The sequence below is a fragment of the Chelon labrosus genome (genome assembly GCF_963514085.1).
Source record: "Chelon labrosus genome assembly, chromosome: 23".
In the NCBI taxonomy this organism is placed as follows: domain Eukaryota; kingdom Metazoa; phylum Chordata; class Actinopteri; order Mugiliformes; family Mugilidae; genus Chelon; species Chelon labrosus.
The window spans coordinates 14,151,431-14,164,982 of NC_140356.1; the positions used below are offsets into that span (position 1 = coordinate 14,151,431).

General features: G+C 44.8%; 1 protein-coding gene across 1 annotated transcript in view; it reads left to right on the forward strand.

Annotated features, from left to right (window-relative positions):
• Positions 1–12,779, forward strand: part of snd1 (staphylococcal nuclease and tudor domain containing 1) — a 174,864-nt gene extending 162,085 nt beyond the window's left edge. Inside the window, exons 23-24 of the mRNA XM_084573206.1 lie at positions 10,008–10,052; positions 11,687–12,779. Coding sequence (XP_084429332.1) covers positions 10,008–10,052; positions 11,687–11,752 — 111 coding nt within the window. The 3' untranslated portion in view covers positions 11,753–12,779. The remainder of the gene's footprint in view (positions 1–10,007; positions 10,053–11,686) is intronic.
• The last annotated feature ends 773 nt before the right edge of the window (positions 12,780–13,552 follow it).

The window sequence follows — 13,552 nt, forward strand, 5'->3', positions numbered from 1 at the left end:
TTGCTTCTTCTGGTTATTACTTTTTTTTCTCCACTCAGAAACCCACTCCCTCCTTTTTTCCTTCAACTTTCAGAGTTATCCAAATCGAGCCTGAGCACATCATCCAACGGAGAGGCGGCTTGTTTGCCGATTTGCATTTTGTCTCTCGGTGATATGTCACGATGAGCAATAATCCCCAGGAATTAAAGTGGAGAGGCGCTCGCATCAGACCTGGCGGTGACCTTTTAATGAGCTGCGATTTAAAATGCGGTTATGTGCAATTATTTGTGCCTTGCGTCGGTTGATTCAGCCTTCCTGAACCCCCACTGGGTGGAAAGCAATGCCTCTCTTGTATAATTTCAATCGGGTGCAATTCTGTTGGCTGGTACGTAAAAGAAAAAGGTGAAAACGCAGCTGAACAGATTGACTAGAAATCAAATGCCTTATTTGAACGTGAATGGGTGTACGAGCAATAACCGCCTGCAGCAGCTATTTTTTGACTAGCACACAGACACTCACAGCCAGACCTGATATTTCTTTGTCTAAGATGTAATGAGTCTGTCATGGCAGCTCAAGTGGAAGATGGCTGTGTGGTTAGAAGCACTATCTTTCGTGCTCTGCTGCTTTTCACCAGTGTTTTCTGTCAGCGGCCCGACAACAACATGACTGATTCAGACTCTGGCAGGCCACTTGGCGCCGACCGCCCTCGCCCGGCCGCTTCAGCTCGCTGACACCGGTGCTAGCCCCCAAAGTTCATTAGCTTTACAAACTAATAATCTCCACCTTGCTAATTACAAGTCAATTACAAACGGAGAAGTGCCTGTCACCTCTTAGCCGGCGCAATTGTTATCAATCACCAGCCCCTCAACCCCGCGGTATCGACCTAGGCCTGGTTTCCGATATGCTGAATGGATTAAGACGCACGCGTATTCGCGCGCCTTAAAGGAATGTTTATGAACTGACGATGCTAAAGATCTTTATTAAAATGTTGCCGCCGTGTGTCGGCACAAGGCAGGCAGGGGAAAACAGCTGTGAGGTAGCCTCCAAAGAGTGAGAGCTGCAGATGAGAGTGCTGAAATCTTTAATTACCCCGGAGCCCCTCGGGAAATATAGTTTTATTTTTTTTGCTTTTATCTCCTCTCCCTGCATTGTTGCCGTACTCACGGTTGCTTTTCATGTATAAACGTTGAGCAGCAGACTTGGAAATATGTGAAAAAGCTTTGAGAGGCAAGAAAAGACGGCTTCAGGCGGTGGCTCAAATTAGTTGTGAGGTTGTTTTTTTTTATTTATTTATGCATCACACTGCCTCATGGGTAGTGCAGTTTTCTTACAGCTCGCAGTCACAGCCCCTGGTGTAGTTACCAGCGCAGCAGTAATTGCGTTAGCAGGGTTTGAAAGTGTGGATGAAGATGGAGCTACAGCTGGACGCGGGGGATCTATACAGGAAATCAGGAAGGAGGCTAACCCGTACACAGGACGCCCCCAGGGACCGGCCTGCTCCATTTATCAAAGCGCAATCCCACTGTTTGCTACAAGCTCGACAGTAAGGGGGGGATCATGTGATGTAGCCCTGTGCTGCCGTACTGTAAAGGCGCTGGTTTGGACACTGATGATAAGCCTCTCGGGAATGTTGGCGCCTCTGTACAAAATGAGGCCTGCTGGGCAAACAGCGGCTCTTGCAGCACCGCTGTCGTCGCTTATGGGCCGTCCCCCGAGCACAGGGGACAGGTGTGTGGGTTTGAAATGTAGGGAAGGAAGGAAAAAAAAAACAAGAAAAGCACCAGTAAGACACCAGGGAGTAAGAGGAACACACATTTGATTGGAACAAAAAGGGACGAGAGTGTAAAGAAAATACGTAAATAAATAAAATAGAGTGGGTTGGCATTTGTGTGTCCAATTCGAGGTCCCCCCCATGGATTCTTCCACGGTGGATCAGGTTTCCATCGCCTCGACCCTGACCTAAAAATTCTTCACAGCGTCACCTAGAAATGGCTTTTAGCCGTATCCGGCCCCACCAATTGACTGATTTTCAGGTTGCTGCCCTCGCTTTTCCACCCCCAGTTCATGTCACAGCCCATCAACAGCCCCCTCCTCATCACACACACACAGACACACAAAAATAAATAAAAATAAAAGACACCCACTGAGCTTCAGGGGCGTGTGACAGCATGACCGCTCCCCACCAATGGCTCAATACCTAATTTACAAGTAGAGTTAGTGATGGGGCCTTTTAATGGACATTTTCTGCTCCCCTGTTATTGACCGCGCACACACTCGCACAGGCGGTCGCCTCCCCCTGCTGCCGCTGCTCCGAGGGCCCTTTTGACATGTCCTAGCTGACACGGGCCACTTCACAAAACGCCATTCCATCTTCTGCAGATGTACACACACGCACAGTCACGCACAATATCCTCTCTCCTCTCCCGCACACCCCGGGGTGAGTGGAGGATAGACAGGAGGGGAGCGGGGGGGCGGGGGGCACCAGGTTGTTCATACTTTTATATTTCACGTTATTTTGAGTTGTGTGACCTTGCTGGAGAGAGAAAATAGAAACTGATGATGAAGAAGAAGCTCTTTATAAACAGAAATCTAGAAAAGTAAGTTTGTGAAATATGTAGGTTTGGTACATTTGGTTTGTCTTAGTAGTTGAAATTGTTGTATGTGCATGTGCTCCTTAACTCTATGAACTCATGCTGTTGGGCCTGTCATGCCACGTTCCCACTAAAGTATTTGATCTGTTCCGACAGCATTACTTGGGGGAGGGAGGGGGGGCAGCATGCTTCATATAGGGGCAATGACACTCAAACACTTGAAATGCATGTAACACTATGTAAGGCTTGTTTTGTTAAAGCTACAGTGCAAAATTTTTTTGCACTGTCTTTTGACAGTTACAGTAATTACTTGATGCACCCCCCCCCCCCTTAATGGTCTTGGATGAGGAACCCCAAATTTATACTGTATTTGCAGCATCAGAAATGTTTTGTAGACTCTAGAGGCTCTAGCACCAGAGAGAGTAAATTCATAGAACCATGGTTACATTTGTAACTACTTTATCTTCGCTATAGGATCCACCTGGTTGCTGTAGGCTTCTCCGTCGCTACGTTCGTTCCCCAATTTAGCTTCGGCAAACAATCAACGCCGGTTGATGTAACATGCATCACTACTGGTGCACCAGTGCTTGAATGTCACAGACGGTGGATTTGAAATGTTTTACTACATACGGAGCGTTTCACCGGGTACTGACTTAGCTTAATCAGCATTGTCTGAACTTGTTTGGCGCAGGCTTACATCGACCAAACGTTCATTTATCAAGCTTCAACGTTTTTTGATGGGAAAACTGACTTTTTTTTTCCCTTAAATTGGCTTTTAAACAATAGAGAACACAACAGACAAAACACAACAGACAGAAATTTAAAAAATTTTATCCCATCCTGAATACATAGCCCAATTCAATATATCCAGAGAGAAAGTGAAAGCTTTTATGAAGAGGAACGATACAAGGGAGACCAGAGATTCTGAAATTTCTCAGATATATGGTTTAAATCACAAGTCAGTTTTTCCAAAGGCTGAAGGATTGGATATCTGTGAGACAGCAACCACAGGGACGTGAGGAGTACACCACCTCAGTAATAAAATAAATAAATATATGAATAAAAGAATTGTTAACAAAAGTCTGGTGTTGGCATTTACAAGGTCATCACTTATATACAGTTATATACAGTAATTCAACAAATTACATTTAGTACAGTGGTTGGAGGTATCGGGAAACATTCCCTTAAGGCAAACAGGCGTAAGAGAGAATTTAAAATTCTGTTCATGAATTGATAAAACAGACATTTCTAAGAAGGCGCAGAATGTAAGAAATCTTTTTCACACTGATGCAAAATTTATACTCGGCAATAAAAGAACACAGCGATGTCTGCAGTTTACTGTAAGTTTTATTGAAACGCTGACAACTCGAGAAATTCTTGCCACAGTTGAAGTAAAGAGATAAAAGCAGGAGTGCATATATGTTTTGATGTTACCACTAAATAAGAAATAAAAAGAAAATAAGAAAATGATCTCATATTTTTGTTAAAAAATTCTTGGATTTCTTAAATACGGGCATTATTTTAAACCTTTTATTTTATATTGTCTTGCACAAACCTACTAGCAATCCCTAACATACAAGACAACCCTTTAAGGATTCTCTCCCCCTGGTTAGCTTTGGTGCTGTCATGACAAGCCTTCCCCTTTCAAACCACTTGTACCATGACTCCCTCCCCCCCAACAAAAACCCTGGCCTCCTCTCTGCTAGCCATGCACTATTCATGTTGAACGAGAGACGTCTCTCCGGACGATCCGCAGCTCAGCCGAGTACACTCGACATGAAACGGTGCGAGTTGCAGACATGAAAACTGTTATGTTCCGGCAGGCGCTTTGACGACGATGTGTCTTGTGGACAGTTTTCTGCTTTCCGTGGAGTCAAAGGGAAACTGATGTGGCAGGCAGAAGGGCAAAGAAGGAAGACGTAATGAGGACCGATAGAGTAGCATGAAAAAAACTAGAGTAAAGCAGCAACAAAGAAATGATGACACAAGGGAGTTAGTTGCAGTTTTTAGGGTTTTTTATTATTTTGATGGAGTTTGACTGCTTTTATCTGGTCGCCATTGCTCGACGGGCGTTTCAACTTAACGCTCGGGTGACTTTTATACACTACATCGTTGGCCATCGCTGCAACGTTGATTAGTCTTTTGCTCCAGTCAAAATCTGCTTTCACTAAGCGCTTCCACGTGCTGCGAAATCAAAAAAACGAAAAAGCAGCTCACCTACGCACCAGACGCGCACGCAACCGCATCAGAAAAGTGCCCCGTTAGCTCTCGCTCAGATCCACCACTTTCTCACCGAGCTTACCAGAACACCACCTGGGCATGGCATGTTGGCCAACGCCGGGAAATACATTGGTCTAGCTCCCTCACCCTTTCCCTCTCTCCCTCTCTCCCTCTCCCACTCTTGCAGATTCACAGCCAGTCTGATGCACGGACTACTGCCAAAGCACCAGACCCACACCACCTGTCATTCATCACACTTACACAGTCTCCCACCAAGTCTTCCACTAGAAAGTTACCTGCTTGCATTAAAATCGAGACGTACCAGATCCAAATCTGTCCCCCGAACGAGAGTCGGTGTCAGAAGTTGTTTGTGGTCTGAGTGAAGTCGAATGCGAGCTGTTGGCGTGAAATCGTGATAAATTGACTTTTGCGGTTTCTTTATAGTTGTTTTAGATTTAATCCTACACTTTTGGCGACGCCCCCTCACAAGCTGCAGCCTCCTCGACCAAACGGCATATTTTCTGCTGCCACTGTCCGCGGCCACTGCTCACCGCAATGACATCTGTCTGGCATATGGGAGCTCTGTAGGGTCAACCAGACGAGCGCTCTGTCACCCGCTGCCTTCTGCTACCAGAACCCTCTTCAAACCATCATTTTCTTTCTTATTTCTCGCCTTATTTGTGGTTCTAGCAGCTTTAAGCTTTGTTCTTACTGGATTCTTCTTTGCTGGAACATTTTATTTTTCATACCTCTCCGGCATCAGGCAACCTTTTTCCTTCCTCTACCCTGAATTATTTTTTTTTGGCACACTTCTTCCCTCCAACGAGAAACATTCCTTTTCTTTGCCACTCCAGATGAGTTTTGCTTCTTGTTTGTGTTGTAAATGAGCCATTTTGCCTCCCTGCTGGAGCCAATAGAAAAGCTGTGAAAGAAGGATCCGGGAGCAGATACACTGCACCGTTTCAAAATCCCATAGTCAAGTCGTCATCGGTCTCGAGCTGCGCGCTGATTGGCTGTTGTGTTCACCAAACTGAAGCGAGGAGAACGGCAAAAAGCCGAGTGCGTGCCAGGAACGGCACCCCTCCTGACCGGAGTACAAAGAGGCTCACCGTGGTTATTATCAACGTGGGAGCGCATCATCTGTGCGTATTGTGCTGTAGTGCTCTCGACTTCACATCTTTCAGTGAATACTTGGCATTTGGGTGCACATTCTCCGCTCTGTGGAGTTTGGAGAAAGTGTGGATGGAATATATTTGCTCCAGAGTTATCCAGCTATTCCTGGTTGGCCATTTTTCCTCATGAATGTAATTTTCTTTTTTGGGGGGGGGGGGGGTTTAAATGTTGCCAAATCGACTCTGGCACTCCACATCACTTTAGCCTCCCCCGCCTAGATTTTTAAGTGCTGCACTAGGAAAGGCAGCAAAATCTGCTGTTGGCGCCGAGTGCTCCCCTCCAAAGCCCAAATGGCATAACTAGCCTTTTGTGGCCATGAAATATCACCGGTCCGGTCTTCCATATGGTGGCATCTGCCTGATGGGACAAAGATGCCATATCCCAACGCCTTCCAAAAAAATATGTCCCCTTCAGTTGGCTTTGATGGATGACTTGTGCAGCCACAGCACTTTCCGCAGCCACACGCTCGCTTGTGCACGTACGGCGTTGACGGAAGTCGCCGTACGATCCAGCTGCAGGTCCGCTGTCTTGGCCATGTGCGGCGTAGCTATCAAATCAACCTACGTGCACGAGCTAGCTAAGCAATTAAACTCCAGAGTCCCATCCGTGCTCGACTGTTTTAACATCTGGCATCATGTTCTGGTGTGTGTGTGTGCGGCTGAGTGTGAACGCCAGCTCATCTGCTACTGTAATAAGCTATAAAACATGGTGCACAATTGAATTTATTACTTGAACGCAGTGGTTCTTCTTTACTGTCTCCTGACGTTTATATTCTCTCTCTAACATTATACTCGTGCTAATGTTGAGCCTCGATTCCAGGAAGGATACTCTTGAACAAACTCATCACCTGCTGAATATATGTTACATACAGAACTGTTCTTGCATGTTTTGATCCATCTACTCTGGGATTGTAATGGTGGAGGACAGCTTTACGTAAAGGTCCTGCCACCTGAGCTTTCTAAGGTCCATTCATCCACTTAGACGGTACCCACCTTAGCAAGCGCTGCCCTTCTCTCCCTCTTCCTCTACCTCCCATCCATTGCCCTATGACTCACCACCGGTTCATTCAATGAGGCTAAATGGCTGCTCTAGCAGAAGCAGTCAATATGCTCAACGCTGCGCTTTCCCTTCTCTTTCTCCAGCTCTTCTATATCCTCACCGCACTCTCAGTGTGTGCATATTAGCGATGTCCAGGGCAGAACAAACATCGGCATTTATATCGGACAAATTAGAGGACTTAATGTTCGCGCTCTGCGGGTGATGCTGCCGATTATGGCTGAGGGGGAAAAAAATCTTTTGTGTGTCACATTAGTAAACCGCGTATGTGACGAGTTTGCATGAGAGCAGCGCAGCTTGAATAAGAACATTCCTGCAATTCAGATATAGTTTGAAATAGAACCACTTTTGAGTTGTTAGTCTTCTTCAAGTTAGTCATGAATTTAATAATTCACTGTTAGTCAATAGTTACCACAATAGTAGCCTTTTGCTGGATAAAGACAAATGATGCTACAAGTGGGAATTGCAGTCATACCTTCGTACCATTATGGGAAAATTCATCAGTAGAAGAGTCAAACTGATTCCATGTTCCAGCTACCTGACAAGAATTTAAATAGAAGTTGAAGCGGTCTTTGATGTTCACCAGTATATTCCTTCATTTGAACAAACAATAGGAATACCTAGTAAGTCTCCAACTGTGTGAAGACTACCGATTTATCCCCAGATTCACTCTTTCCGACAATCAGAGGGGGAGTCAGGTCCGTACCATGCTCTGTACCAGTGCCCTGCCCAGGTGATTGGTAATACACTATATTACCAAAAGTATTCGCTCACCCATTCAAATGATCAGAATCAGGTGTTCTAATCACTTGGCCTGGCCCCAGGTGTATAAATTCAAGCACTCAGGCATGCAGACTGTGAAACAAGACATTTGTGAAAGAATGGGCCGCTCTCAGGAGCTCAGTGAATTCCAGCGTGGAACTGTCATAGGATGCCACTTGTGCAACAAATCCAGTCGTGAAATTTCCTCGCTCCTAAATATTCCACAGTCAACTGTCAGCTCTATTATAACAAAATGGAAGCGTTTGGGGAAAAACAGCAACTCAGCCACGAAGTGGTAGGCCACGTAAAGTGACGGAGAGGGGTCAGCGGATGCTGAAGCGCATAGTGCAAAGAGGTCGCCGACTTTCTGCACAGTCAATTGCTACAGAGCTACAAACTTCATGTGACCTTCAGATTAGCCCAAGTACAGTACGCAGAGAGCTTCATGGAATGGGTTTCCATGGCCGAGCAGCTGCAGCCAAGCCACACATCACCAAGTGCAATGCAAGGCGTCGGATGCAATGGTGTAAAGCACGCCGCCACTGGCCTCTAGAGCAGTGGAGACGCGTTCTCTGGAGTGATGAATCACGCTTTTCCATCTGGCAATCTGATGGACGAGTCTGGGTTTGGAGGTTGCCAGGAGAACGGTACATTTCAGATTGCATTGTGCCAACTGTGAAATTTGGTGGAGGAGGAATTATGGTATGGGGTGGTTTTTCAGGAGCTGGGCTTGGCCCCTTAGTTCCAGTGAAAGGAACATTGAATGCTTCAGGATACCAAAACATTTTGGACAATTCCATGCTCCCAACCTTGTGGGAACAGTTTGGAGCGGGCCCCTTCCTCTTCCAACATGACTGTGCACCAGTGCACAAAGCAAGGTCCATAAAGACGTGGATGACAGAGTCTGGTGTGGATGAACTTGACTGGCCTGCACAGAGTCCTGACCTGAACCCGATAGAACACCTTTGGGATGAATTAGAGCGGAGACTGAGAGCCAGGCCTTCTCGACCAACATCAGTGTGTGACCTCACCAATGCGCTTTTGGAAGAATGGTCAAAAATTCCTATAAACACTCTCCTCAACCTTGTGGACAGTCTTCCCAGAAGAGTTGAAGCTGTAATAGCTGCAAAAGGTGGACCGACATCATATTGAATTCTATGAGTTAGGAATGGGATGGCACTTCAGTTCATAGAATGAGTAAAGGCAGGTGAGCGAATACTTTTGGTAATATAGTGTATGAGCCACGTGCAAACTCAACATGGCTGCCCTGATTAATATCAAACCAGTACCAGTGAGAGAAATGAGCCCTCACAGCTGACGTTGGCTAACATACTACTGTTAGATATTAAAACTGACAGTTCAAATTTCACCTCCAGTTCTAACTGAATAATAGATATCCCATGTGGGCTGAGTCTCCGCAACCATTTCCTCATCCACACACACACGTTTGGCCTTCTTGCTTTTTTGTTTTCGCGGCTGGTATTACAAAGCTAAAGCACCACAGTCTCTTTTTGTTTACATCCACTTCTGAAATGAGATGAGATACGGCAAGAGAATCTGAATAATATTGTGAGATTAGAGAGAAGAATATCTGATGTTTCTTGTTAAAGTCATGCTGGGTATGAAAGCTCCTGTAGCCAAGCTTTAGGCTCAATTGTGACTCCCCCGTCCTTCTACCGCAACGTACAACTGATTTCCTACTCGGGGCTCACCCCCTTTTAGCTTGCAGCTCCCTTAAGGCGTCCCATGAATGCACTTGATTATAAATTGCCGCTACAAGCCAGCGAGGCGTCGGCCGGAGGCTAGCAGGCACGAGGAAGTACGAGAGCCTCTCATCTCAAGTGACTCGGCTAGCGCCAGTTGTTGCGTGAAGTGCAAAGTGATGCCCTGCACAGGCTGGATAAATCAATGACCCCAAACGGCGAGCGCTATCGTGACGTTCGAGGCTCCTTACGCTGCCTTCCCCTGCAGTGGCGTAACCCCTCTGTGTTAATTATCTGGATCTTGTTGGTTTTCAGAGAACGCTGTGTTCCTTACTCCGGGTGTTGAAGGGATGTGTCCTCCTTTAAAAACTGTGAACTTTGTGCAAAACAAATTATAGAAAACAGTCAAAGACACGTCTCCATGGGGCAGAGCAGGTTGAAAGGATGCATTTAGTCACCTTAATCCTTTATAATCTTACATGTGACGCAGTGATGTCTAATGTCTCATCTCTTTCCTCTGCAGGTGACAGAGTACCTGAACAGTCAAGAATCTGCCAAGAGTGCCAGGGTAAGTCCATTCATCCCATTTGATTGTCTTCCTGTTTTTTTTTTTCTTCCCCTAATAACTCAGATTTGTCTGCCTCTCTGTGAGAAATCTAACAGAGCCAAAACAATAATACGCTAATTACTTTTCCTTACCGGCTATGAGAGACAAAGTGTCTTATCTCTGCTGCTTTTCTGTCTTTTCTCAACATGTCACACATTACTTTGGCAGTCACTATTGTCCCATATGGATTGCTGCCCACAGTCTGTGCAGGTCCATACTGTGAAAATGGGGGGGGTGGGATGTGTGCGAAGGCGGTGGGGACGGAAGGGGAAGAAGAGGAAGGGAGTGAATGGGTTGTAGCATAGAGCCCCCCGTGTTGAGATGAGTGAAGTCGCACAGCTTGGACATAACGGTCCGCTGACACTGACTTTATTTGAGTCCACTCGGAGTAAGGCAGGATTTTTTTTTAGTTATTTATTTAGAGCTCGTTCCTCCGGGCTCCAGTTTAGTCCAAAAACTATTAAAAAGGCATCAATCAGCCGCACCGTGAGGAAGGCGTCATCCGGTGAGTCGATCAGCGCTCCTGCTGCTTTAAATACTCACCAGTGCAGCCGTTACGCCAAAGCAAGCTGTCCCAAACAAATGCACTGTTTACTCCTGATTGCTGTTTCGGCGCCTCCTATACATTGACCAGCTGTTTTAGGAAATCATGTGGCTTTATTTAGAAAAGACGAAGGCTAAGACATTGATGTTTAAAGGGTAATAATCCCGTTGCCAAAGGTCTTTATTCTTTGACTAAATAGTTTGTGCCTTTCACGTGATCACCAGGCGCAATTTGGTGGCAGCATGTAAAACACGCCGGCCCGATATTAAAAGATCCAGTCCCTCTCGTGCTCCGTTAGTCAACCCGGTGGTTATGCGGCGTGCCCAGACAATGAGCCAGTCAGAGGTGTGATTGACTGTAATCACAATCACAGCAGCTGCCACGTTTTCAGGGTGTCAGGGAGGAGCAAAAATAAATAAATAAATAAAAGAAACAAAAAAAAAAGGCAGCTGAGTGCGAAACGGGAAACGGCTTCATTCATTTCATTCATCCTAATAACTATTGCTAATTAGCACAGTCGCTAATTAGCTATGAATCACAGAATTAACAGCTGAGCGTACGCGCTTCCCGAGAGCCAAAAGAGAAACACACACACACCTCTGCTCATAGACGACACAAACAAACCTTCAGACCGGACAAAATTTCTGTCTCATTTAAATAACCTGCACTGAGAGCCGTTTCCAAAGCGCTCAGAAACTTTGCCAGCGGCATCGTGGCTTCACCCGCATTTAGCCAGAACGCTCATGTGACGGTTTATGAGGCGACGCAGGAGTATCAGTGTAATGGAATAGGAGATGTAATAGACTGGGGTGGTGTTTGAGGCACCGTGGGCCTCCTGGACGGCCAAGCACAAAGAGCCAGATTAAATGGTGATGATGATACAGGCGCCTCTCTCTTTCTCAGAGCATCAGATTCATGCTCTCTTTTTCTCTTCACCATTTAACATGTAATGTTCCGGAGAGGTCATTGGAGTCCCTCTCGGAGCAGCAGGAAATGCTCGTTGGTTTCATTCAGCTTGATAAAAATCTGTGTCTGTCTCTTTCCCCATCAGCTCAACATCTGGCGCTACGGAGACTTCCGCGCGGACGACGCCGACGAGTTCGGTTACAGGCGCTAAAATTCAAAACGAGAAGGAAAAACGGGAAAAAAAAAAAAAAAAAAAAAACACGACCATCCAAGAAACACCATTCCAAAGACCAACATGGACGGCGAATCGGACAGAAGACGAAACTAAACGACAAGCATTGACTCACTCATTTTTTTTTTATTTGACATTTCATCCCTCCAGTCTGGCTTTTATTCTGCCTACCTTTATTTCTTTCCCCCCAGCTAACCCATGTAGCTCCTAATAGAGCATGCTTAAAAATAAATAAATAATAATCGCTTTCCACTCATCCTTTATTTTCCTAATCGGCCACTGCCAGCTCCTGCAGCCTGCACTATTGCCAATCTGTGTCATTTGCCATGTTAACGTCTCGGCAGACTTTTCCCGTGTGAACGATTAAAAATAAATAATAATAAAAAAAACAAACGGTTAATATTGCGTATGTGTTTCAGCCAGTCATGTTCTCTGATCTCTGAAGCCCTAGCTCCTGCTTTTCCTCTTTTACCGGACGGGACCGGGCATTTTCGGGGGAGAACCCTCAACTTTTTGAAAACAAATGCTTCCCTAATGAATTTCTTGTAAATGTGCGGAGATGTTGAAAGGTGTAAATTGCTTTATTTTAGAAAAAAATAATAAAAAAAAACACTGTAGGTGGAGCCACACAGACAAAAAAAAAAAAAAAAAAAGGACAAGTTTATTTTTGTCTTCGGTGTATATCTGTGTGATGATGACATTTGCAGATGTTTGGTTTTTTTCTTTGTTGTCGTGGGGGGTGTTTTGTCGTTTATTCACTATGTCACACTTTTATGACCAGTAAATATGGATGCCTTCATGTGGCACTTGATCATCTCTTCTTCTGTAAAGTTTACATTCTAATAACGGTAATGATCCTGTCTCTGGCAGTCTCTTCTCTTTCTATCTCTGTATGCCGTAGCAGATACAGTGTTTGAATTTGTTTCCACGTAATGGACCTTTGCATTCTATTAAAAATCTGCTCAATAAAAATAAGCAAACTTAACAAAAGAAGTCTCTGTTGTTGTTTTCTTCTATAAAACTGAACAATATTGAGCGGTTTCCATCAAACCGAGAGGCCTTGATACGCCGATTACAGCTCAGAAGTTGATACTGAATGCCTGATTTTAATAATACGCCACGGCAGAAGAGCTTTTATACGCAGATTAAAAGTTTAGTTTTTCCAATGAAAGCTTGTTTTCTTTTGTTAAATTTCAAATTAGCAATGCTAAAACTGTTTAGACGGCCCTCTGAGTTTGAACTTGTCTAACCTTCCCCTCCAGGACTCTTTAAAGTGTACGAGTTTGCAGCAGTTCTGCTCATCTGTTGCCGCAAAACTACGAAAGAAACTGGAACATGTCATATTCCTTAGTCAATTTGTAGGGTTTTTTCCTACGAGTTTACTTTTAACTCCCTCCCACAGTCCAAAGACGTGTATGTTTTGTTGATTTGCGATTCAAAATGTGCTACTTTAAATGTAAATCAGCAACGATTTGAATCAGTTTTATAGTTTAAATAGTTTGTTGCTACTGGGCAGCTTTATTGTAATATGTCTTTGCTTTATGCATCATATTTTTTAGCGTTTAACTAGACTGTAGCACTACTTTTGATTTGTTTTCTGGATCGCAGTCTTTAATAATTCTTCCAGCCATATCCAACATGTTACACCAAATTAAATAAATAAAAACAGGGCCGTAATGAAGTGCTCATAAACATTTAATACGGCCTGCCATATAAATAAATGTTCCGTTCCTCATTAAACGAGCGTTAAGCACAGAGAGCCCTCGCTTTGGCAAATCT